This window comes from Astyanax mexicanus, chromosome 4 (genome assembly GCF_023375975.1).
Source record: "Astyanax mexicanus isolate ESR-SI-001 chromosome 4, AstMex3_surface, whole genome shotgun sequence".
Lineage (NCBI taxonomy): Eukaryota > Metazoa > Chordata > Actinopteri > Characiformes > Acestrorhamphidae > Astyanax > Astyanax mexicanus.
This window is the reverse complement of record NC_064411.1, coordinates 51,869,054-51,892,735: the sequence shown is the minus strand read 5'-3', so window position 1 is coordinate 51,892,735 and position 23,682 is coordinate 51,869,054. Positions and strand designations below refer to the sequence as shown.

The window sequence follows — 23,682 nt, the reverse complement described above, 5'->3', positions numbered from 1 at the left end:
TGAGGAACCTTGAGTGTTCTGGTAAGCCAAGGTTTATTATTAGCTAGCGGTTCATCCCATGTAGCTTGTTTTAACTACTGGCTGATAATTCTCACCTCTGAGCGTTGAAAGAGCTAGCGATTAGCGCAGTTAGCGGGTAATGCTAATGCTAGCCAGGGCAGCAGTTAGCAGCAGGCCACAGGCCTATAATACTCGCCTCTGAACAGCAAAAGAGCTAGCGCTTAGCGTGGTTAGCGGCTAATGCTAATACTGCTTCAGCAGTGCTAGCCGAGGTTAGCAGAAGGCTACAGGCCTATAATACTTGCCTCTGAACGGCGACAGAGCTAGCGCTTAGCGTGGTTAGCAGCTAATGCTCATGCTGCTCCAGCAGTGTTAGCCAGGGTTAGCAGCCGGCTACAGGCCTAAAATACTCGCCTCTGAACGAAGAAATTGTTTATTGCTAGTTGATTCGACTCAAAGCACATCGTATAAAATATATTGTGACACAGAAATATCGTGATATTAAAAATCCATATCGTGATAACAGGGATGTTCTGTCTTAAAAGTAGTCTATTATTTACTGTAAAGCTTTATGTGTATTTATTGTATAATTGTTTTAGTTTGCAGTTTATATGCATGCATTAAATATTCTGTAATATTTTTGCTGCATTATATTATTTTATGCTATATTATTTATTTTGCCACATTATGATTATTCTGTTATTAAACTATTATACTATATTCCTGAAATGAATGAATTATTTTTCTGTTTTCCTATATCGCCAAGTATATCGTTATAGAAAAAATACCCTGAAATATCGTGATATTATTTTAGAGCCATATCGCCCACCCCTAATATATATACTCTAAGAAAAGTGAGTACAGATTTGTACTTAAAAGAGTACAAAGCTTGTCTCTGGGGCTGTACCTTATATTGAGGTACAAAAAAGTACCTTTCAGTAAAAGTCCTTTTTTGTACCCATGGTTTTTGTGCCAGTAAAGATTATAAAGATTATAAACATTATCATCAACTGAATATGGCTCAAGAACTTGATGATCCAAAATTGTCTGGCTTTCAAATGAAAAATGTGCAATTAAAATATATATTGTTTATTAGTACAGTGATACAGAATACTGAATACCCTTTGTCTGGTTAAATGGTACAAATTTGTACTTATTGCTGTTGGGAATGACTTTGTACTTCAGAGGGAACAAATCTGACCCTGTAAAGACCAATACTGTGCCTTTGAGGGTACAATTATGAAGAGTGTAGCTTTGAGTACAAAAAAGTACTCATATCGTACCTCTGTTTTTTAGAGTGTAGATATATATATGCAATGGAGAAAACAGTGCAAATATGAATGAAAACCTGCGAATAAACATCTTCGGTTTTTGGACAAATATATATATATATATATATATATATATATTTTTTTTTTTTTTTTTTGGCCAAAACTTCTAATTTCAGTCCATCTCTATTAACATTTGTACTTATATTCAGATTTCATACATTTTTAACCAATAAATTCCATGCATTTAAGGCAAACGTTCTGGGTATTTTAGTTTTTCCAAAACTTATACAGGCCTGGAAATTGCTTTTCCATGTTTTTCATGACCCTACAAACCCTGTATATTGTACATGATTATGGTGACATAATTCGTTGTATATTGCTTTCGAAGGCTTTTCATGATTTGTAAACATTTTTTAAATATTTTATCCACTTTTAATAACTGACTAATACTCAGGTGATGATGCTGATGCTAACAGAAATGAAGATGCACAGCTGACTAATTGATGCCACCCAAACAAACGTGGCCTGGAACGACTCCGCTATAAAATCACGCACTGTTGACTTCAACAGGCCCAGAGGGAGCAGCACTGCAGCCGGTGTTGATGGAGCAACGGTGGAAACTGGGAGCTGCTAGACTCCCAGAGCTGTGGGTCGCTGGTAATTGTTCCTGGGACCCAGAACACCAGTTCCTGCCTCTTAACTTAGCCTCCAGAACCTCAGCACTGTGGCCTGGCCTTCTGAAAGTCACTACAGTCACTACAATCACCTGCACTGAGTACAATGCACCATGATTCAGACCTGTCAGAGTGTCTCCACACAAATGATACGTTACAACCCACAAACTGCTAGATTTAAGCTTCATTATATTTAAAACTGATGTAACTCTGTAAATATAATGTTCCTAAATAAATATAGCCAAAGACAATGCATTAATCCTTTGCATAATAACAATGCATTATTCCTACATAATAACTAAGGGGAGTGTGATATGGCAATATGTAAAAAAAATCTAAATGGTTGCTTGTTTTTATTCTGACAGTAAATATATATTAAAACAATTTATCAGTCCCACACAAAAACCTTGCATCTAAATGTTTTCTGTATTTTGGTGATTAATCAAATGTGTTACATTACATTAGAAAGTAAAAACTGTACATGGTTTTTCAGTCATAACAACTATATAACTATATATGAATGAACCAACAGAAATGCTTCTTTTTTTATTTTTAAGTCTTAATAAAAAATCGTTTTACATTGATTCCCATTGAAAGTTACAAGACTTACACAAATAAAATACATTAGTGGAGGGATTTTAATTTAGTGTATCTTGGAAATGTCAGATTAAAAGGAGTCGTTTTAGTGGCAATTAATGAAAAAGGGTTCATTTTAAGTTATTTTTAAATCTCATCAAACCTAAATGATATATTGCAAGTAAGTGAATGTATAAATAAGTAACTACATAAATAAAATGTAAATGTAAAATAAATTATGGGAATAAGAGCATTATTCTTATTTATTGTTTTTTACCCTTTTTTCCATATTATGGACCAATAAAAATCATTATAAAAAATAATTGTATTCATTGACTTCCACTGAAAGTTATAAATATATTTTTCCTTCCTAGTACAAATAATATTGCTGAGATAACACATTAAATACAAATGGACTAACTAAACAACTAATTAACTGACTAAATGACTGAATACTAACTATCATTTTGGATTTAGGATTTTGGATTATTTCTATTGGTCAAATTTTCATTCATTTTAAACACATTTACACAGTCCCAGCTGGCATACAACCTACGTTTAACATTTAAATGTTGAAACAACGTTGAAAAAAACATTTAATGTTAATGTTAAATGGTTTTAATAAGCTTCTTGTGCACAAAAGTCAGGGCTCTCCAGCTTCTACGAATGAGGTGTGGATCTACTTTGAGCCTGGATAACTGAGTAAAAAGCGATTTATCTGCACAGGCAAAATATGCCCCATATCATCCATTGTAAAGGGTGTTTGGACAACCTGTAAAAATTACATTAATGTATCTCAGAATGCTATAGGAGAGTGGGGGTAGGATATTCAACAAAAGTTAGTACTCTATATCATGTTTTACTACACCAAAAGTCCAAATTTTACACTGGAGTTCTCCCTTAAATCAGGCAGATGTTATTTACATTCTTTTTGTTAATATATCAGGATGAATGGACCTAAATAAAAGTGCAATGCTCCCAAAATACAGGTGAAAACGTTTTACACTAAAACGTTCTATTGAAAGTTAAGAAAGTTGCCAAACTTTTTTTTTTTTTGGAGATACCAGCTTTTTGCACGAGAGCTCAGAGCATGAGCAGAGATAACTAACTGCATTACGCACGCGTGCATGCACGCGCTATCATCATACCGTACCTCCTTCAGCTCCTTCTCTATCTGCACCGCGCGCTGCACGATGGGCCCGCGCACCGCGTACTCCACCTTCTTCACGTTGGCGTTCATCGTGTCCACTGTCAGCACCTTCCCGCGGCGCGCGAGCGCGTCGTTCCCGGCCATGCTGCTGCTGCGGGTCCTTCGGAGGGTGGGCTGCAGGGGGGTACAGGGCGAACAGATCAGCGCGTGCTTACCCGCTGCGGACAGCGCGTGCACGCTCCTGCGGGGCAACATCTCTCCACTATAGTCACTATAGACTACAACCACTGCAGGTTAGTGCACGAATGGGCACGCGCGCGCTGCGTGCACCAAAAACTGCACACCTAAAGTTAGACCTTTGCCCCGTGCACAAACAAACAGAGAGAAAAGTGCACGAGGCTGCAGGTTTTTAGGGTTAGCGGGCTCGTGCACGCCGTGCCACCCCCCTCCTCCACGCTGCTGCATGCTTTAACTCTGTAACTATTACTTGTTACAAATAAAAAAGTTTTAGGAGGACCCCAGTACCCCCTCCCACAACCCTCCCCCCGTGCTTTATACCTACCGTTTAGATCTGTGAGTGTGCGCGCGTGGGAGTCCGAGGGTCTCCGGGTCTCCGGTTCAGATCCGGAACGAGCCGAGAAAAGTGCTGATCTACGCCGGCAGCCTGCGCTCCCCCTCCCGCCTCACACACACACACGCCCCGCTGAGGAGGATCTGGGAGGAGACTTCTCCATCCACTCACACACAGAGAGAGAGAGAGAACAGAGAGAGTCTGACTCCGCCCACACACACACACACACACACACACACACACACAGCTGCAGCGGGGAGATAAGAGTGAATGACAGGCTGTAGGGCCCAAGTGAGTAATGCAGAGAAATATCTACATACAGCGCTGGAAAAAAATAAGAGACCAACTGAACTGCTTGAATTTTTGCACCAGGAGTGAAAGCATAAAGTTATCCAAAAGCAGTGTGTAAGACTGGTGGAGGAGAACATGATGCCAAGATGCATGAAAACTGTGATCTTGCATGAAAATCAATATTAACTTTATGAATATGAACTTGTTTTCTTTGCATTATTTGAGGTCTGAAAGCATCTTTTTGTTATTTCAGCAATTTCTAATTTTCTTCAATATATACAAATATAGAATAAATGAAATCCTCATATATATGCTCACAGATATAACACTTTGTGGTGGCTTTAGATTGCCAACAGTTTGGCAGAACTGGTTGTAAATGTCATATTTGAGTGGTATAATTCATGTAGAAGATGAGTGTTTGTGGTGAGAGGCTCTGTGTGGTAGGAGGAGTTCATTATGGTGAGGGTATGGATTATCCAGTATGAACTCCTGAGTTAAATAAAAGCCAAAAGAACGGAAACAAGCTGTAAATAGGGATCAAGGTACAGACGTGGTTGTTGATTCTTTAAGATTTGTAGTTCATATGAAGCAGCAGGTGTGTCTTGAATGACTGACACTGGTGACACTGGGCCTCCCTGGGCATGAACTGACACTACCAATAAGATTACACACTGACATACCAAATGGTAGCAAAAGCTCTAAATTACCTTACCTTGACCAATCACCAGCTTCCACCAGTCTTTAAACGAACTCTACTGTATTTTTCGCACTATAAGGCACACCGGATTATAAAGCACATTTTATGCGACACTAGTAAGGAACAGCGGTTCCTTCAACATGTTTCCCTTCTAATTCAGCAGGTCTCGCCTCTGGGTGGTGGTGGGGTAACTAAAGTAAAGCTAAGCTAAGTAAGCAAAACTGTAGTTCTTTAAAAAAAAAACTTTCTTTCATAGTCAAATGAGCGGATGGATGTTAATCTACACTGATTTCTCTCCTGAAAACTTATTTGGGTTTATTTGGGTCAGTAAAGCATTTTCATTTATTTACAGTACGTTTAAATTTACAGATTTCCACTAAGGCTGGGTGCATTAGCATAAGTGGCTAACCTCGCTAGCCATGGTTAGAGCTAGTAAATGCTGCTTGGCAGCGCTACACTGAGGAACCCTGAATGTTTTGACAAGCCAGAGCGATATTAGCTAGTGGTTCGTCTCACGCAGCTTGTTTTACGCAGTAAACATGCAGGCAACAGTCTGTTTACTCACCTCTGAATGGTGAAAGAGCTAGCGCTATAAGCGGCTAATGCTAATACTGCTCGAGTCTTGGTGCTGGAGAACTAAACTAAAACTCCTGTATAACTCTGTACTTCAGCGGAGTGGCTTTACTGCTTTTTACATCCTGACCGGTAAAATTCGTATTTAAGACACATTGATGATTTTTGGGAGAATTATAGGATTTTAGGTGCACCTTATAGCAACATCCATAGCCTTAACCTTAGCACCACTTACATGAAAAAAATTGATTATCTATATCTACAGTGGCATCTGTCAAGGGCTGGGATCTAAATATTAGGCAGCAAGTGAACAGTGAGTTCTTGGTCTCATTAATGTGATCCACGAAGGATCTGCTGATAACATTTTTACATTTAGAGGTCTTATGGAGCGCCATGCCTTTAGTGGAACGGTTAAATCTGTTGTTGTATCCTAAGTGGGCCCTAGTCAAGCTTAGGCAAGTAATCTTAATGTTATGGCTAGTTGTACCTTTTCTGATTGCACACTATGGTAAAATACACTGCCTGACCAAAATAAAAAATCTTCACCTGGATTTAAGTAAGTAAATGATGTGGGGTTGGTTGATGCTGCAGTTGGTCTGCAGGTTTAGGTTCAGCAACAGAATGTGCTGAAAGAATGAGGTCAGCTGACTCTACCTGAATATACTGAATATAGACCAGGTTATTCCATCAATGGATCAATTTTTTCTTTCATGATGAACACGGCCATATTCCAAGATGACAATTTCAGGATTCATGGAGCTGGAATTGTGAAAGAGTTCAGGGTTCAGGAAGCATGAGATCATCATTTTCACACATGGATTGAGAGAGAGTTCACCACAGAGTCCAGATCTTAACCTCATTGAGAATCTTTGGGATGTGCTGGATGGAGAAGAGCTGCTTTGTGCAGTGGTCAGACTCTACCATCATCAATGCTGCTCCAAGATCTTGGTGAAAAAATAATGCAACACTGGATTAAAATAAAATTTGTGACATTACAGAAGCTTATTAAAGCAATGCCACAGAGAATGTGTGCCGCAATCAAAGGTAAAGATGGTCCGTGTGCTGCTGCTGCCTCAAGTTTCTATTGAATGGAGTACACAAGAGTCCTGCACTACTGCACTATGGTGTTGTGGACTTGTGACATCTGCCCAGTGGACTCTTGATCCAGTGTAAAAGCGGGATTATGTTAATGGATAACAAATCAGTGTAATTAAAGCTTTATAGAGTGAGCTATAATGAAACGGTTATAATGACGAGCCAAATGAGCAGAAGCTCCCATCATAATGTGGCTTATCAAAGCTGTTTACTTACTACACTGACAAAGTGCTCAACCGTACACTGAACTCAGTGCTGTACAGCAGTGTAACTATCAACACTCCCAACATTAGGAACCTCTACAACTCCATGCTGAGATGGATGGCATATTGCCATGTTACATAAGCGTTAAACACTACTACTACTCCATATAATAAACATCAATATAATCATATACATTTTGAAACATTTATTGTTCCTGGGAACTTGTATGTTCCATATGAATAGCATTGCAAATCGAGACTTTCTTCTGAGTGCAACTATTTTTATAATGATGAGTGTATTTTAAGAAATCTATATCATATACACTACCGATTAAATGTTTTAGAACTCCTCCAGCCTTTTCTCTTTATTTTTGCTATTTAAGTTGTTCAGTTCAAGTCAATAACCTGAAATTGTAAAAATCCAGTGAGATTATTAACAAATTGTATAAATTACATGTATAAATGTGCACAGAAAAAATATTTAAAATACATTTTATTATTAAGTATAGTGTCTTGTACATTGACCTGTTTGCAAAAGTAAGATAAATATTTAAAAACATTAATAAAAACGACTTACTACTTAATGTTTCTTTTACTCATATAAAGATCAACATGACTAAGTGCCAGTTACAGTAGTGAGTACTTATGGAAACTGGAGAAAACTGCTACAGGAAGAGTCACGTCTGGTCTGGCTGACCCACATGGCAACAGCTTTAGCCTATAGAATTTAGCTCAACATTAGCTTAACATTGGAATAAAGCCCTATCCGGATGGTATTAGTTTCTCAGGGGGTCCTGAGGTTGTTTTCTCTTTTATTGGGGTCCTCTGTGATTTTATTCCCATCCGAAACAACCATGCACGTGTTTTTCTCAGACGTCCTCTGAGAAAATTACAGGCTGAATTATGTACTGTTTTTCTCTGAACTCCGTGGTCCTCCGGTAATTTTAGTTCCGTCCGGATCCACATCTCTGAGTTTCATCACCTCACGTTTAATTAAATAGCTATTTGTTCACTTTTGTCCAAGAGTTTCATCGCAATTTTCACAGACGTCCCCCTGAGAAACTAATCCCGTCCGGACAGGGTTTATGAATAGGGGTGACAACAGGGGTGATAGTGTATACAGGGTAGAACTGTACACACTTAAAAAGCTTATAAAGATGCTTCCAATCATTTCTGGAATCTCTTGAAGTGCCTTTATTTTGTATCATCAGAGTGTATAATCAAAATAATCACTTTAAAAAATCACTGGCCAACAGAGTTTATGACTGATGATTCATTTATTAACACAAGAAAATTTACATAAATACAGGACGTTCACAGTGCTCTGAAGGGTCCTCAATTGAAGCTGCCATCCTCTAAAGTGACTTAAATAAGGAGATCAGTACTGATTAGTACTGATCTCCACCTCAATCATCAGATAAAGAGTAGATCAGGTTTCACAACAGGGATAATTTAAGAGTAAAAATATTTAAAATAAAAGTAGTGATGGATATTCAGTTACAGCTCTGGGAAAAAAAAGGTTTTTCTTGATTTTACCAAATTAAGAAAACCTCTGGAATATAATCAAGAGGAAGATGGATGATCACAAACCATCAAACCAAACTGAACTGCTTGAATTAGCACACCAGGAGTGCAGGCATAAAGTTATCCAAAAGCAGTGTGTAAGACTGGTGGAGGAGAACAACCGAGATGCATGAAAACTGAGATTAAAAACCTGGATTATTCCACCAAATATTGATTTCTGAACTCTTAAAACTTTATGAATATGAACTTGTTTTCTTTGCATTATTTTAGGTCTGAAAGCTCTCCATCTTTTTTGTTATTTCAGCCATTTCTCATTTTCTGCAAATAAATAATTTGGGAGAAATGTTGTCTGTGGTTTATAGAATAAAACAAAAATGTTCATTTTACTCAAATGAATACTATAAATAACAAAATTCAGAAACTGAAGTGCTCTCTTATTTTTAACAGAGCTGTACACTGCAAAGATTGTAAAATTGGAAATGAGTGAGAGCGGGACTTAGTCATGGATTATACAGCATTTTAATGGAGGTTTTCTTTCCATTGAACGATAAATACAGTCTACAATATGGATTAATTATTTTTTGTGAAACCTAAAGGCCATCTGCATTGAGTGTTACAGTGCACTTCTATACAGTATTTCTGCATTTTTCACAATGTTCAGTAGATATCAGATGGTCTTCTGGACTGGAGTATGGTGGTAGAAGTGCTGACAACAGCCATCATTACACATGTCCAGACATGTCCAGTCAGGAGCCTCTCTCTTCAGGTATTGAGTTTTTTTCCTAGATTTTCAAGATTCTTAGAAAGTAGTCAAACAGTGAACAGTAAAGTCCTTATATACTTATTTTACCACTGTGGTAAAAAATAAAGGCTCTACAGCTCTACATAAAGACATTACAGTAGATTTTCAAACCAAAATAGAACCTAGGCACTTCTGTCACATTTCCAAGATTTTGTAGAGCAGGACTTAATACACAGTGAAGGAGATCATCTACAGTCAACATTAGGGCTGCACAATATTGATAAAATGATAATTAATAATAATTGTATTTACAATGCTCCATATTGTGATTCTTTGGTAAACTTGTGAAACATTTGACATGAATAAACAGTGGCCTGCATTTCTCTGACTGAAATAATAAGGATGCATTATCTAGTGAATCTTTTACAAAACCCTTGTATCTCCAAACCTTCTTAAATTCAAGGAAGGACTTTTAAAATGTCTTTTATTCAAAGTTATTCTGGTGCATTTCTACAGATCCAATCATCATTAATATTTTATTGGATCAGAATTACTGTGATATTTATTGTGCATATTATAGCGCAAAATCCCAGTGTGGCTTAAAATTTCTGCTCTATTGGAGTTCGATACAAATAAATATGTCGGACAAAAATATCGTGTATCGCAATAATTTCTGGGACAATATATCATCCACAAAAAAGGCTTATCGTGACAGGCCTACTAGTTACATGCTTTATGTATTGTGCAGCCCTAACGTTCAAATATGTGCTAATATTTGCGAAAACGACCCAGTGACCATATAATCCACTACAGTCAATCAATCCCTAGATGCCCTAGAAGCCGGTAGCTCCAGTGACGGCACTGAGGGTGAGCGTAGCGACGGAGCGCAGGGCGAAGGTGGGCACGGAGAGATCTGTGAGGAGGTAGAGCTGGTGCTGAGGCGTCTGCAGGCCGTAACACTTGCACTCGTCCGTCACGAGGTAGCACTGCGTGGGTTGGTGGGTGAAGCCTTTGGAAAAGTCCTCGTGGAGCGACTCGTGGGGAGTGGCAGGGGTGGACGAGGCTTGTGTGGCTGGTGCGGCAGGAGTGGCGGGTGTGGCAGGTAAGGTCGGTGAGGTGGTCACCTCCTCTGAGGTGAAATAGCGAGTCACAGCGAACATGTAAAAGTGGCGTAAGAGTTCCCAGCGACGAGCTGGAGAAGATAAAGGTGGTGCTTCTGAAGGGTTTTGGCTGCTTGCTCGTGAAGAGGCCACCACTGAGCGCCGGGTTTCGCGGTTGATGACCAGCAAGGCTTGGATATCCCAACGGAGGCTGACGGAGGGTGGAAGAGATGAACGTTCGGCCTGTTCTAGACATCCGCGGAGAGTTTCTACCAAGGGGGACCAAAAGGAGCCCACCAGCTCGCTCTCCACACGGTGCAAAGAAGGGCTTGGTCCACAAAGCACGCAAACGACTGCGCTGGGCAACAGTTGGAAACAGAGCAACCTGTGGGCGACCGTAGGGCTGCCCTGGGGTAGAAAGACCGGGTAGTCGCAAGACGTCACCCCAGAGAGCGAGTTGGCGAGGGTGGATAGAAGAATAACCTCTTGAGGAGCGAGGCGCAACCACTTATCAGTAGCCACAGCTACCCGTCCCCGGATAAGCAAGCACCCGAACTCGCTGTCGGCAGCCTGGGTGAAGGAGTCCAGCGTCTCCTGCAGTATCCCAGGCTGTGCCGGCACCAGGCAGTCGGCACAGTGCGTCAAATCACCCATAAATCCCTGATCCTCACCACCACGCTCCAGGAGCCTGTCGATCAAGCGGTAGCAAGACCTTAGCTCCCTCTTGAGTCGCTCAACATTGCGCACATTGGCCAACTCGTCCCTTCCCAGCACCAGCACCATGCAGTTCCACGTGTTCTCCAGCAGGCGGCGAAGATGCAGCTCGCTAAGCGCCTTGTTGCCGCCGCCACTCACAGCTATGAGCATGAGGCTGTCCTGAAACACCCGCCACACCACCCGGCTGCCCCGCTCCGTCTCACAGCTGGACAGCACAGTGCCCTGCCCGGCCCCGAACATGTGGACGCCGTTCAGGGAGCCGATGACCGAGAAGGGCAGCTGCTTAGAGGAGCCCCGGGAAAACAGTGGCACCCCGCTGGCTGCCGTCAGGCACAGGAGCTGGACGGTGTCGGCTTGAAGCATCCTGAACGTCAAGAGCGTCAAACATCGGATTGGTCAGAGGCGTCTCCTCATGCCTCCTCTAAACGTGCAGAAAAGAAGATGATATTGTTATTGTGATATTGTAAATATAAATATGAAAATAAGAGACTACTTAAAAATTGAGTTTCTTTGATTTTAACAAATTGAAAACCTCTGGAATATAATCAAGAGGAAGATGGATGATCACAAGCCATCAAACCAAACTTGACTGCTTGGATTTTTGCACCAGGAGTAAAGGCATAAAGTTATCCAAAAGCAGTGTGTAAAACTGGTGGAGGAGGCCATGCAAACATGCATGAAAACTGTGATTAAAAAACAGGGTTATTCCACTTAATACTGATTTCTGAACTCTTAAAACTTATTTTATAAATATGAACTTGTTTTATTTGCATTATTTGAGGTCTGAAAGCTCTGCATCTTTTTGTTATTTTAGACATTTTTCATTTTCTGCAAATAAATGCTCTAAATGACTATTTTTATTTGGAAGAAATGTTGTCAGTAGTTTATAGCAACATCAATGTTGTCTTCTATTTTTTCCAGCGCTGTTTATGTAATTTAAAAGTGATTAAATATGTCTAATATTTTTTTTACTTGTTTTGGATGGTACATAAATTATGTTTAAGTTTTTGGGAAGATGTTATGGCAGTCATGGCCTAAAAGGTTGAGAAACAGGTTTATGGGTCAGCACTTTCTCGTCGATTAAACTACTAAATCATTTAAGGGCCAGTACTGAATGATAAAGCAGGTATCACTAGCAAATGACAGGATTAAGGGTCAGTACTCACTGATAATGCGGATATAACTACTGAATGACAGAATGAAGGGTCAGAAATCATGGATAAGGTGGATATAACTATTTAAGAAGAGGCTTAATGGTCAGTACTCACTGATAATGCAGACATACAGGTGCGTTTAAAAAACATAAGAATATAATTGAAAATTTACTTTATTTCAGTAATTCAGTTTAAAAAAATTATATATTATATAGATGTATTACACACAGAGCTATCTATTTTAAGTGTTTATTTATTTTATTGTTGATGTTTATTTCTTTTATTTGGCAGTATGGGCAGTGTGCCAAGTCCTGCTCGAAAATGAAATCCGCATCTCCATAAAAGTCATCAGCAGAAGGAAGCATGAAGTGCTGTAAGATTTTGGACTTGATAATAAAACACAGTGGATCAACACCAGCAGATGACAGACATGCCTCTCCGAACCATCACTGATTGGTGGAAACTTCACACTAGACCTCGAGCAGTTTGGACTGTGTGTCTCTCCACTCTTCCTCCAGACTCTGATTTCTCCCTTAATTTACAAATGAAATGTAAAATTTACTGATGATCAGTGATGGTTTGGAGAGACTGTGTTTTATTATCAAGTCTAAAGTCAGTGCAGTTTTGTTTTCCCACAAAATCTTACAGCACTTCATATCTTACAGCTTCCCTCTGCTACTGACAACTTTTATGGACATGAGGATTTCATTTTCCAGCAGGACTTAGTAATAATATAGTTTAATAATAATAGTTTTTTATTGGCTGAAAGTCATAATCATCAACAATAAAAGAAATAAACGCTTAAAATAGATCACTCTGTGTTTAATACATCTATATAATATATGATTTTCACATTTTGAACTGAATTACTGAAATAAAATGCACTAGTTTATCTGAATAGGAGGCTTATCGTTAATGGTCAGTACTCAGTTTGCAGTGCTGTCACCTAGCAACGCAATAAAGTTAAACAGATAAACGCTAATAATGTGCCAATGTTTTAGAAAGGCCAGTTTACACGCTTTTATTTATCCTGAGTTGAATATTTAGTACATAAAGCTCAGTATTACCTTTATTAGGCGCAGTTTATGGTTTATTTCTGCTCCTGTTCTCCATTCTGCCGCTAATAGGGCTGCTTGTTTACACACCGCTCCGCTAGAAGATGGGCGCTGATTGGCTGCGGCCAGCCATGTCGCCGACTCATCCTGCGCTGTGATTGGCTGGTTGATTTATATATATATATATATATATATATTTTTTTTTTTCATTTCTTTATATTTTTTTAATTGCTATTTAAAGAGAGTTGATTTATTTAAGGAGTTAATATTTTTAAGCGTTTTATTTAACTGTTATAAAAGAGTATTTGCACCAGTGGAAGGTCTGTTAAATGGTAAACACGTGGTTTGACTGTCATCTGCTGGACTTACTACTAACCAGTATCTTCTTTTTAAAAATTTTAAAATCCTGCATAAAATCTACCATATAATTATAATCCTACAAAATTTACAGAAATAGATCATAACTGTTTATTTTGCTCCAAGGGTTCAGGGAAACTAGAAAATTAATTTTTTTATGTGTTTATTCAGAATATTTTTTGGAAAGCTCTAGCTAAATATATTTCTAATAAAGCGAATTAGCAGGTTTTAATATATATATTAAAACATGCTGTGCATGCATTGGTCACTTTAGCTGGAGTATAAGATCTCATTAAGTTTAAAAATATGCTTCTCAGAAGTTTCTCGAAAGCTCTTTTTAACCTGAAATATATAATGGCATAATTCAGAAATTTGGATTTTAACAAATTGTTTGAGTTAAATTTAACTATACACAATAAGCTCCATCCCAGCTAACAGAGAATGCTATAAGAACAACATTCTGAAAAGGTTCAAGGAAGGTGAACTTTTACAGAATTAACGTTTCAGAAATGTGTAATATCATAATAGTGATTTGCATCACAGTGTTATTTAAATGAGTTTTTCACAAAACATTGTTAAATAGACTAGCAAAAAGAATGACTAAAATTATGGAAACGTTTAAAGTATTCCTAACATTGTATTCTAAAAAATGGTGTTAAAGCAATCCTACCAGAAGGTTCAAAAACATTAAATTACAATATTCCAAGAACATTCAGAAAACTTGGTGATTGAAAGGCAGCATAGGTTGAATGGGTCTTCTTCTACTCCATTATGGTGTCTTTTGAGGTCTTTAATTGAAGTTCACTGTTCATTTTGCATTACCTCACACTGATATCTGATTGGTCTTCAACCAGCCAAAACGGGCACATGTCACTCCGCTGCTCATTGAGCTCCACTGGCTACCAGTTGATGCTCGCATCAAATTCAAAACTCTTACAATCGCCTACAAGGTGATGTCAGAACAGGCTCCTTCCTACCTGCACTCACTCCTGAAGGCTTACGCTACCTCCCGGCCGCTGCGCTCCTCCAATGAACGTCGCCTCGCTTTACCAAACATTCACACAAAGCAATCCAGACTGTTCTCATACAGAGTTCCCCCATGGTGGAACAAACTACCTTCCACTACCAGATCAGGAGAATCTCTCGCTATCTTTAAGAAACTCCTGAAGACAGAGCTCTTCAAAGAGCACATACTCTCTTAACACCTCTAACACACTAACTATTTCTAACCTCATTTCCTTCTTCCTCTCCTTCACTCCTCTATCCTATTATTCCCCTTTGACCTCCTTTTATCCCTATCCAAAGATGTTTTTCCTTTAAACTTATTTTACATTGTACTTGACTATTGTAAGTCGCTTTGGACAAAAGCGTCTGCCAAATGTAATGTAATGTAATGTAATGATTGGATCTATTGGATTGATTACATTGATCTCTCCTCTTCCAGACCCAACGTCTGGTATATACTGTTATCATGAAGCCCCTATTGAATTCAAATGACCCCCACATTCAATACAATAGGCTGATCGATGAGGCTCTTCAGAAGGCAGTGCATTACAAAGTGATTGTTTATTGACATTCTTCAACAGTGCTATGCTTTATACAGAGCTCGGCCTGAGAAAGAGCTGTGAACGACTTTCCATTCAGAATACAAAAACCGACGCATATGATGGAGACCTGATGAACACAGTGCAACATAACTAGCCGTTAGGACCGTGAGAGTCTACGAGGACGAGGCGAGAGCCCAAGCCTTCTCCGAACTGTCCGGGGTGAGCGCTTTGAGGCAGTTTGTTCCATACGTTTGAGTTTTTTCAGTCCCGTTTGAGCCACATTCTTCTCGGAGGGCTTAAAAAAATGAGCGACTTTGGAAAAAAAAGAATCAAACAGAAGGCCTCGACGCTTGATGCAAAAATTGCATTGCTTAAGAGTTTGGACTAAAAGGTGCATAGCATGATGCAGTTATACAACCATATCTGAAGAAACGGTAGATAAGAATATGAATAGAATAAAAAAAACGAATATCTTAATCCCTACTACGTACATTGCGTTTCAAAAAGTGAGATTTTCTGAAGTTACACATACTGTATAGACAATTATATACACATTCAATATACAGTACATCCAAGTATATAACATCTAGATCGGAATATTTTAAATACAAATGCACTTCAATACCTTATACTGTATCTGTTATACCCGAAAATGTTGGTGAATGTTGGAATAGAGACACAATCAATTAAATAAATCAGTGCTGCAATCATATACCCATCTTATACTGTGTCTTAATGCAGCCCAGATACTTTCATTTACATTAATCTAACTTAGAGATAGAGATTCTCAGAAATATGGACTGTACACAAGACACAAGCATGTATTGTCAAAACACATGAATTTGAAGTCGGCAGATTTTATTGTGGCAGTGTTTCTCAACCCTGGAGAAGTGCTGGAGAACAGGAAGTGGCTGATTTTCAGTCAAACGTTCAGATAATTCAGATAACTCAGATAATTCTGTACTGTTAATAAATTTCAGTTTTTTTTTTTTTTGCGTTTTCACAACGTTTTTTTGCGTTTGTTTATATGGTCCAATTATTTAGATCAGGGGTGTCCAACCTAAGGCCCGCGGGCCATTTGCGGCCCGTTTCCTTATTTGAGGTGGCCCACGAGGTATTTTAGAAATAAAATGAAAGTTGGCCCGCTGTTAAGCAGGTTTTATAATGTGAGATTCAAAAATAAACGCTAGGTGTCAGAAAACAGGCCAAAGACTCTTAAAGCGTCGAGAATGCGCAGTTGTGGCGCAGAAAACAGGCCAAAGAGTCTAAAAGTGGCGAGAGTGCGTAGTTGTAGCGCAGAAAACGGGCCAAAGAGTCTAAAAGCAGTGAGAGTGCGCAGTTGTAACACAGAAAACGGGCCAAAGAGTCTAAAAGTGGCAAGAGTGCACAGTTGTGGCGTAGAAAATGGGCCAAAGAGTGTAAAAGCGGCGAGAATGCGCAGTTGTGGCGCAGTAAACGGGCCAAAGAGTCTATATGCAGCAAGAGTGCGTAGTTGTAGCGCAGAAAACGGGCCAAAGAGTCTAAAAGCAGTGAGAGTGCGCAGTTGTAACACAGAAAACGGGCCAAAGAGTCTAAAAGTGGCAAGAGTGCACAGTTGTGGCGTAGAAAACAGGCCAAAGAGTGTAAAAGCGGCGAGAATGCGCAGTTGTGGCGCAGTAAACGAGCCAAAGAGTCTAAAAGCGGAGAGGGTGCGCAGTTGTGGTGCAGAAAATGGGCCAAAGAGTCTAAAAGTGGCGAGAGTGCTCAGTTGTAGCGCGGGAAACGAACCAAGAGTCTACAAGCTGCGAGAGGGCTCAGTCGTAGCACAGAATACGGGTCAAAGAGTCTAAAAGCGGCGAGAATGCACAGTTGTGGTGCAGAGAACGAGCCAAAGAGTCTAAAAGAGTCAAGAGTGCTCAGTGGTAGTGCAGAAACGGGCCAAAGAGTCTAACAATTCTAAAGGAAAGAAAAATGGACAGCAAATGCAGAAAATTTCAGGCATGTTGGGAAAATTACTATTTTTTAACTGAGCTCTGAGGGAAGTGTGTATGTTTAATTTGTCAGGAATCAGTTACCTAATTAGGAGTATAAGAGTATAATATTAAGAAACATTATGAAACGAAACATCATTTTGAAAATCTTAGTTTAAACAAAACTGTCAAAGATAGAAAAAAATAGTAACTCAAGTAAAATGGTGTGTAAATGATTGTAATCAAGAACATGTATTATAAGTGGTATATTTCATTGTTTTATTACAGAGTCTTTGGCCTGTGACTGCATTTATATTTCTCCTTCTGGCCCCAACAAAAAAAGTTTGGACACCCCTGATTTAGATAAACCCAAAGTTTGGCTGGAGATATTAGCCAATAGCTAATAGGGAGATGACCCCGACCCCACCCCCAAACTGTCAAAACCACCCCTATCTACACTTCACTGCACGCAAAAACTTTACTCGAGCAAACAAGAACTTTACTCACAGCCACAAGTAATGTGCATAGTACACAAGGACAACTGTGAAGTGGAGAAGGAAAATAAACACTTGAGAAAGAAAAGAAAAGAAGAAAATCGAAGCTTCAGAGAGATTTTTTTTTTGTTTGGATTTAGTTTTTTTGTGCTCACGAGTTTCACAGGTGTGTTTGCGAGAAGGAAATGTTAAAACTCGCAGGTTTATGTTTTTGTGTCTCCGCAACATTTACATTTACATTAGCTGACGCTCTCCAGAGTGACTTACAAGGTTATTTCTATTATAGAGGTACAGGGGTTTTACAATGAAACTGAAACACCTGGTTTTAGACCACAATAATTTATTGTGGTGACGGACAGTTCTGGTGGAAACAGGAGAGTTGAGGTGCACATTGAATTCTGCGTGATTTGTTCAGCCGTGGTTTTATGTTTTTTGGATACAATCCGGGTTAGCACCCGAACATCCCTTTCAGACAGCTTCCTCTTACAGCGTCCACAGTTAATCCTGTTGGATGTGGTTGGTTCTTCTTGGTGGTATGCTGACATTACCCTGGATACCGTGGCTCTTGGTGCATCACAAGACTTGCTGTCTTGGTCACAGATGCTCCAGCAAGATGTGCACCAACAATTTGTCCTCTTTTGAATTCTGGTATGTCGCCCATAATGTTGTGTGCATTGCAATATTTTGAGCCGAACTGTGCTCTTACCCTGCTAATTGAACCTTCACACTCTGCTCTTACTGGTGCAATGTCATATTTAGCCATGAAACCTCCTACATTAAAATGACAGGTGTTTCAGTTTCATTGTCCAACCCCTGTACAGGGTCAATGTAGTGTTAGGAGTCTTGCCCAAGGACTCTCATTGGTGTAGAGCAGCATTTAGTCACCCAGACCTGGAATTGAACCCTAGTCTCACATGGTAGAGTTATCCACTACGCCACACCAACCACTAAAATTGATATGGTGCCATAGGTAGGTTCTTCAGGACCAGGGTTGTGAAACACTGCAACAAGAATCAATGAACAGACAGTACACACATATTTATGCCACTGATTGTGATTGTGCTCAAGACAAATCGCACACTTATGAGGTGAAGACTTCTTCAGACCTTTTTACAACCAAGCCTATGAATAAATAAACAATCAAATAAATAAATAAATGTGTTCACAATCTTTCAAGGAGTGACGTTTGCCCGCGGTGGTGCTCAAACATTGGTAGGCCTGCCATGTACTGCACCTGATATATTACATAAAAGTACATAGTGTGGCCTAAATTTTCCCTTTTAGACAAAAAAAAAAAACAAAAAAAAAACAGGATTTTATCTTCTTAGAGGAGGTGAGAAGGCCACACACACTGACCCCTGATAGGAGGAGCTAGGAATGGATGAAGTCAAAAGTTTGGGTACACCTTTTCATTCAATGTTTCTTCTTTATTTCTCTTTCAAATCACAAGCTCGTTCACGCTCGTTTAACCTGTTTATTTTTTATGTTAAAGTTTGCATAGCTGCCAACAGGCACGCGCTATGGGTTTGTGCACTGCTGGGTGTCCATGTGTGCGTGACAAGCGGGGGTGTACATGCATTGGAAATAGGTCTGTGTTGCCAGTTCACTGCCAAGATAATAATAAATGTCTGACTGTTGCTTCGGTTTTAATCAGTCAGTGGCGCACCTGTGTTTTCCGATGCCAAGATAGCAATACATCAGAAATTAACCTGAACAGCTGAACCTCATTTCCAAACCACCACGGCCATCGGCTTAAATATATTCACAAGCACCATTGCTGTTAAACATTTAAGAAACATTTAAATGATGTTCTGGCCTCATTCAAGTTGTGCTGAATGCTATCAAATCCTTACAGCAATGCTCCAAAGTAGAGACAGCTACTCAATCCAACAAAATCCGAAATCTAAATCTGAAAACTATTTTTAATACCCAAATAATTGATTTTGGAAGAAAGCAAAAAAAAAAAATAATAATAATAAATGAATTGGTGTCCCAATTCCCAATTGACTTTTGTCAATATAGTGTATGAATAGTGTATGATTCATGATTTACGGTACAATTCAGGTCAAGCTGCCTCCACAGTAGAAACCTGTATATATATATATGTGTGTGTATTTAGAAACGTGGCATGAATATTGAGCATTTATGCAATGCATTTATGCACTGAGCTCCTGGCCCACTTCCTTCTGGTTCCTGCAGGGGGCGATAGTGGACGTTAGTGTGGTGCGTTGACTTGCGTTGGTGCAGCTTTTGCTGCTTTAGCGCCATTTTCACGCCAAATAGACGCCAAACTCAGAGCTAGTGCACGTATACCATTACGAGGACGGGTTAATTAACCACTTTGGAAGAAACTGTTCATGAACTCCAGACTACTGACCACATTAATCCCCTAGGAACTGAAGCTGCAACCAAAACGTGATTTCCAGTAAATAATGAACATCCAGGTTTTAATCAGTAAGTGGCGCACCTGTGTTTTCCAATGCCAAGATAGCAATACATCAGAAATTAACCTGAACAGCTGAACCTCATTTCCAAACCACCATGCCCATCGGCGTAGATATATTCATAAGCAACGTTGCTATTGAAACATTTAAACAACGTCCCGGCGTCATTCAAATCTAAATCTGAAAACTATTTTTAAAACCCTTGATTTTGAAAGAAAGCAAAAAAAAAAAAAAATTAATGAATGAATAGGTGTCCCAATTCCCAATTGACTTTTGTCAATATAGTGTATGAATAGTGTATGATTCATGATTCATGGTACAATTCAGGTCAAGTTGCCTCCACAGTAGAAACATGTATGTATATTTAGATATTTATATATGTATATATATATATATATGTATATTTAGAAACGTGGCATGAATATTGAGCATTTATGCAATGCATTTATGCACTGAGCTCCTGGCCCACTTCCTTCTGGTTCCTGCAGGGGGCGATAGTGGACGTTAGTGTGGTGCGTCAACTTGCGTTGGTGCAGCTTTTGCTGCTTTAGCGCCATTTTCACGCCAAATAGACGCCAAATTCAGCGCTAGTGCACGTATACCATTACGAGGACGTGTTAATTAACCACTTTGGAAGAAACTGTTCGTGAACTCCAGACTACTGACCGCATTAATCCCCTAGAAACTGACTGAAGCTGCAACCAAGACGTTTTTTGATTTCCCGTGAATGGTCGTCAGCGATCAGTGGTCAGTCGCCGCAGTGCTCCACCCCCCTGGAGTGGGTGGGGTGTTCTGCAGCAGAGGTCCAGGCCCTGAGAGTTAGAGGAGGCTGAAGGCTTTCGTTTCGTATTGCATACGCAGCTTTGCATGGTGCACATCCGTCCCCACACAACGCACGCCGTGTGCACAGGTGAGTGATGCATGCAACGGTGTCCCGTACTGTACAGATCAACAATAAACCAAAGGAGGACGCCGCCCACTGGTGAACTGGAGCGACGGAGAGCCTCACTCAAGACCAAAAGTGCTGGTCTCCTCCACAGCAATCAGGAGCTTCTCGTACAGCATGGTGTAGGATGGGTACGGGGGGAGATCGAGGCGGTTAAAGCACGTGTGAGCCCTGAAAGACATGAAATAAAGCAGTTTATTAGCAATTAATAACCACATTTTTCGCACCTTTCAATCCAGTGCACCTTATGTATGAATTTTACCAGTCAGGGATTAAGGAGCAGTAAAGCCACTCCGCTTAAATACAGCATTATACTGGAGTTTCAGTTTAGTTTCCCAGCACTGGGGCTGGAGTAGCATTAGCATTAGCATTAGCCGCTAACCGCTAATTACTACAGTGTTTTGAAATTTAACTGCAGTGCCATTTAAGAGTTTTTTTCTGTCATTTACTACATACAGCTCTGCAAAAAAATAAGAGATCACTTGTGTACTAAAAATGATGAGTTTCTTTGATTTTACTAAATTGAAGAGGAAGATTGATGATCACAAGCCATCAAACCAAACTGAACTGCTTGAAGTTTTGCACCAGGAGTAAAGCAGCATAAAGTTATCCAAAAGCAGTGTGTAAGACTGGTGGAGGAGAACATGATGCCAAGATACATGAAAACTGTGATTTAAACCAGGGTTATTCCACCAAATATTGATTTCTGAACTCTTAAAACTTTATAAATATGAACTTGTTTTCTTTGCATTATTTGAGGTCTGAAAGCTCTGCATCTTTTTTTTTTATTTCAGCCATTTCTCATTTTCTGCAAATAAATGCTCTAAATGACAATATATTTATTTGGAACGTTCATTTTACTCAAACATAAACCTATAAATAGCAAAATCAGTAAGTAAGTAAGTAAGCTTTATTTATAAAGCACTCTTTACACAGCTTCCACTGCCCAAGGTGCTGTACACAAAATGTCTAATGACTACACATACATACAACCAAAACTTAGGTAAAAGAAATCACTTAAATAACATAGTAAAATAAGAATCCCGACATAAAACAGAAATAAAATAAATGAAAATAAAAAGTGCTAAAAATACAAATAAACTTAAATGCACAACAATAAATATAGGATAAATCGACCTCTTAATTACCACACTAACTTACTAATCAAAAGCAAGTTTGTATAAGTGAGTCTTTAAACCTGATTTAAAAACCGAGACAGAAGTAGCTTGGCGAATAGTGAGTGGCAGACTATTCCAAAGTATTGGGGCATACACTGAAAATGCACGATCACCTTTGAGTTTCAAACGAACCCTAGGAATGACCAACAAATTCTGTGCTGATGATCTCAGAGAGCGCTGTGAGACTGAGGAGGTAAGCAAATCTGCGATAAAAGAGGGTGCCAGACCATTTAATGCTTTAAAAACAACTAAAAACTCTTTAAACTGAATTCTGTATTCGAAAGGTAGCCAATGAAGTGAGGCGAGAACTGGTGTTATATGTTCTCTTTTCTTGGTTCTTGTCAATAATCTGCATGCAGCATTCTGGACTAACTGTAAGCGATGCAGGAGGGACTGGTTAATCCCAATGTATAAAGAATTACAGTAGTCTATTCGTGAAGAGATGAATGCATGGATAACTTTCTCAAGGTCAGAAAAACTGAGAAAAGGCTTTAGTTTTGCAATGTTTCTGAGCTGGAAGAAACTACTTTTTACCACAGATTCAGCAAAATCAAATAAACTGATTCAGAAACTGAAGTGCTCTCATAGCAAATATAGCTTAAAATATTAGCCTCAGAATGCCGCTTCTGTATGTATATGTCTATTTTAGGTTGCCAAAAAATGCATGTGTACAGCAGATCATGAGTGGGAACTCAAAGTGTGACCTGTAGGGCAAGCAGCAATATTGCTGCTTTAATGTGTGTAGTATAAACGAAAATGTAGGCCCATTGGGTCATCTATCCCTTGATTACTAATGCTATTGAATTTTACAGGTTATCATCAGCTAACAGAGAAAGCTAAAATGTAATTTACCTGGGCAGGGAGGTGATTTTGCCCCACTTCTCGATGCAGAAGCGTCGCAGGCCGTTGCTCCCGCGCAGCGCCGTGAATCCCTCGTACGGCACGCTGGACGTTCCCGTCACAAACTGCAGCAGCCGAAGCCTTTGCTCGTTATTAAAACGCTCCACCGCCCCCCAGAACCACCGGATCACAATGTGCCCATCATGGTAACCTGAGGGAGATCAGAGGTTATAATATTTACTATGAGTAAACTAGACTCGTTTATTGTTGCAGCCAATGAAAACCCAAAAAATCAGTGTCTCAGAAAATTATAATATTATATAAGACAGATTGGTACTTTTTTGCAGTGTGGGCAGTCCTGCTGGAAAATGAAATCTGCATCTCCATAAAAATTGTGCTGTAAGATTTTGTGGGTAAACAAAACTGCACTGACTTTAGACTTGATAATAAAACACAGTGGATCGACACCAGCAGATGACATGTCTCTCCAAACCATCACTGATTGGTGGAAACTTCACACTAGACCTCGAGCAG

The 23,682-nt window shown here is 39.5% G+C and overlaps 3 protein-coding genes across 5 annotated transcripts in view; all 3 read right to left on the bottom strand.

The window, feature by feature from the left end:
• Positions 1-4,391, bottom strand: part of gpt (glutamic--pyruvic transaminase) — a 30,765-nt gene extending 26,374 nt beyond the window's left edge. Inside the window, exons 1-2 of one of the 2 annotated variants that reach the window (XM_022678697.2) lie at positions 4,234-4,391; positions 3,675-3,845 (exon numbers count right to left, since the gene is read on the bottom strand). In XM_022678697.2, coding sequence (XP_022534418.2) covers positions 3,675-3,815 — 141 coding nt within the window. In that variant the 5' untranslated portion in view covers positions 3,816-3,845; positions 4,234-4,391. Of the gene's footprint in view, positions 1-3,674; positions 3,975-4,233 lie in introns of those variants that run through there. The other variant, XM_022678696.2, reaches the window with a different exon arrangement.
• The window catches only part of hecw1b (HECT, C2 and WW domain containing E3 ubiquitin protein ligase 1b), a 295,654-nt gene that overhangs the window by 187,216 nt on the left and 84,756 nt on the right, over positions 1-23,682 (bottom strand). The window contains exons 28-29 of one of the 2 annotated variants that reach the window (XR_007438544.1): positions 23,161-23,359; positions 18,509-21,301 (exon numbers count right to left, since the gene is read on the bottom strand). Coding sequence is in view for 1 of the 2 variants with exons in the window: in XM_022678700.2 (XP_022534421.2) it covers positions 21,190-21,301; positions 23,161-23,359 (311 nt within the window). In the remaining variant the exon portion in view is untranslated. Of the gene's footprint in view, positions 1-15,297; positions 21,302-23,160; positions 23,360-23,682 lie in introns of those variants that run through there. The other variant, XM_022678700.2, reaches the window with a different exon arrangement.
• Positions 9,126-13,489, bottom strand: fuz (fuzzy planar cell polarity protein). The gene is made up of 2 exons (XM_022678698.2): positions 13,406-13,489; positions 9,126-11,605 (listed from the first exon to the last, which is right to left on the bottom strand). Exon 2 carries the CDS (start codon positions 11,545-11,547, stop codon positions 10,201-10,203), a length of 1,347 nt encoding a protein of 448 aa, XP_022534419.2. The 5' UTR covers positions 11,548-11,605; positions 13,406-13,489; the 3' UTR covers positions 9,126-10,200.

Excerpts from the sequence above, each read along its gene's own strand:
- fuz (XM_022678698.2), bottom strand. The coding sequence starts at position 11,547 with ATGCTTCAAGCCGACACCGTCCAGCTCCTGTGCCTGACGGCAGCCAGC.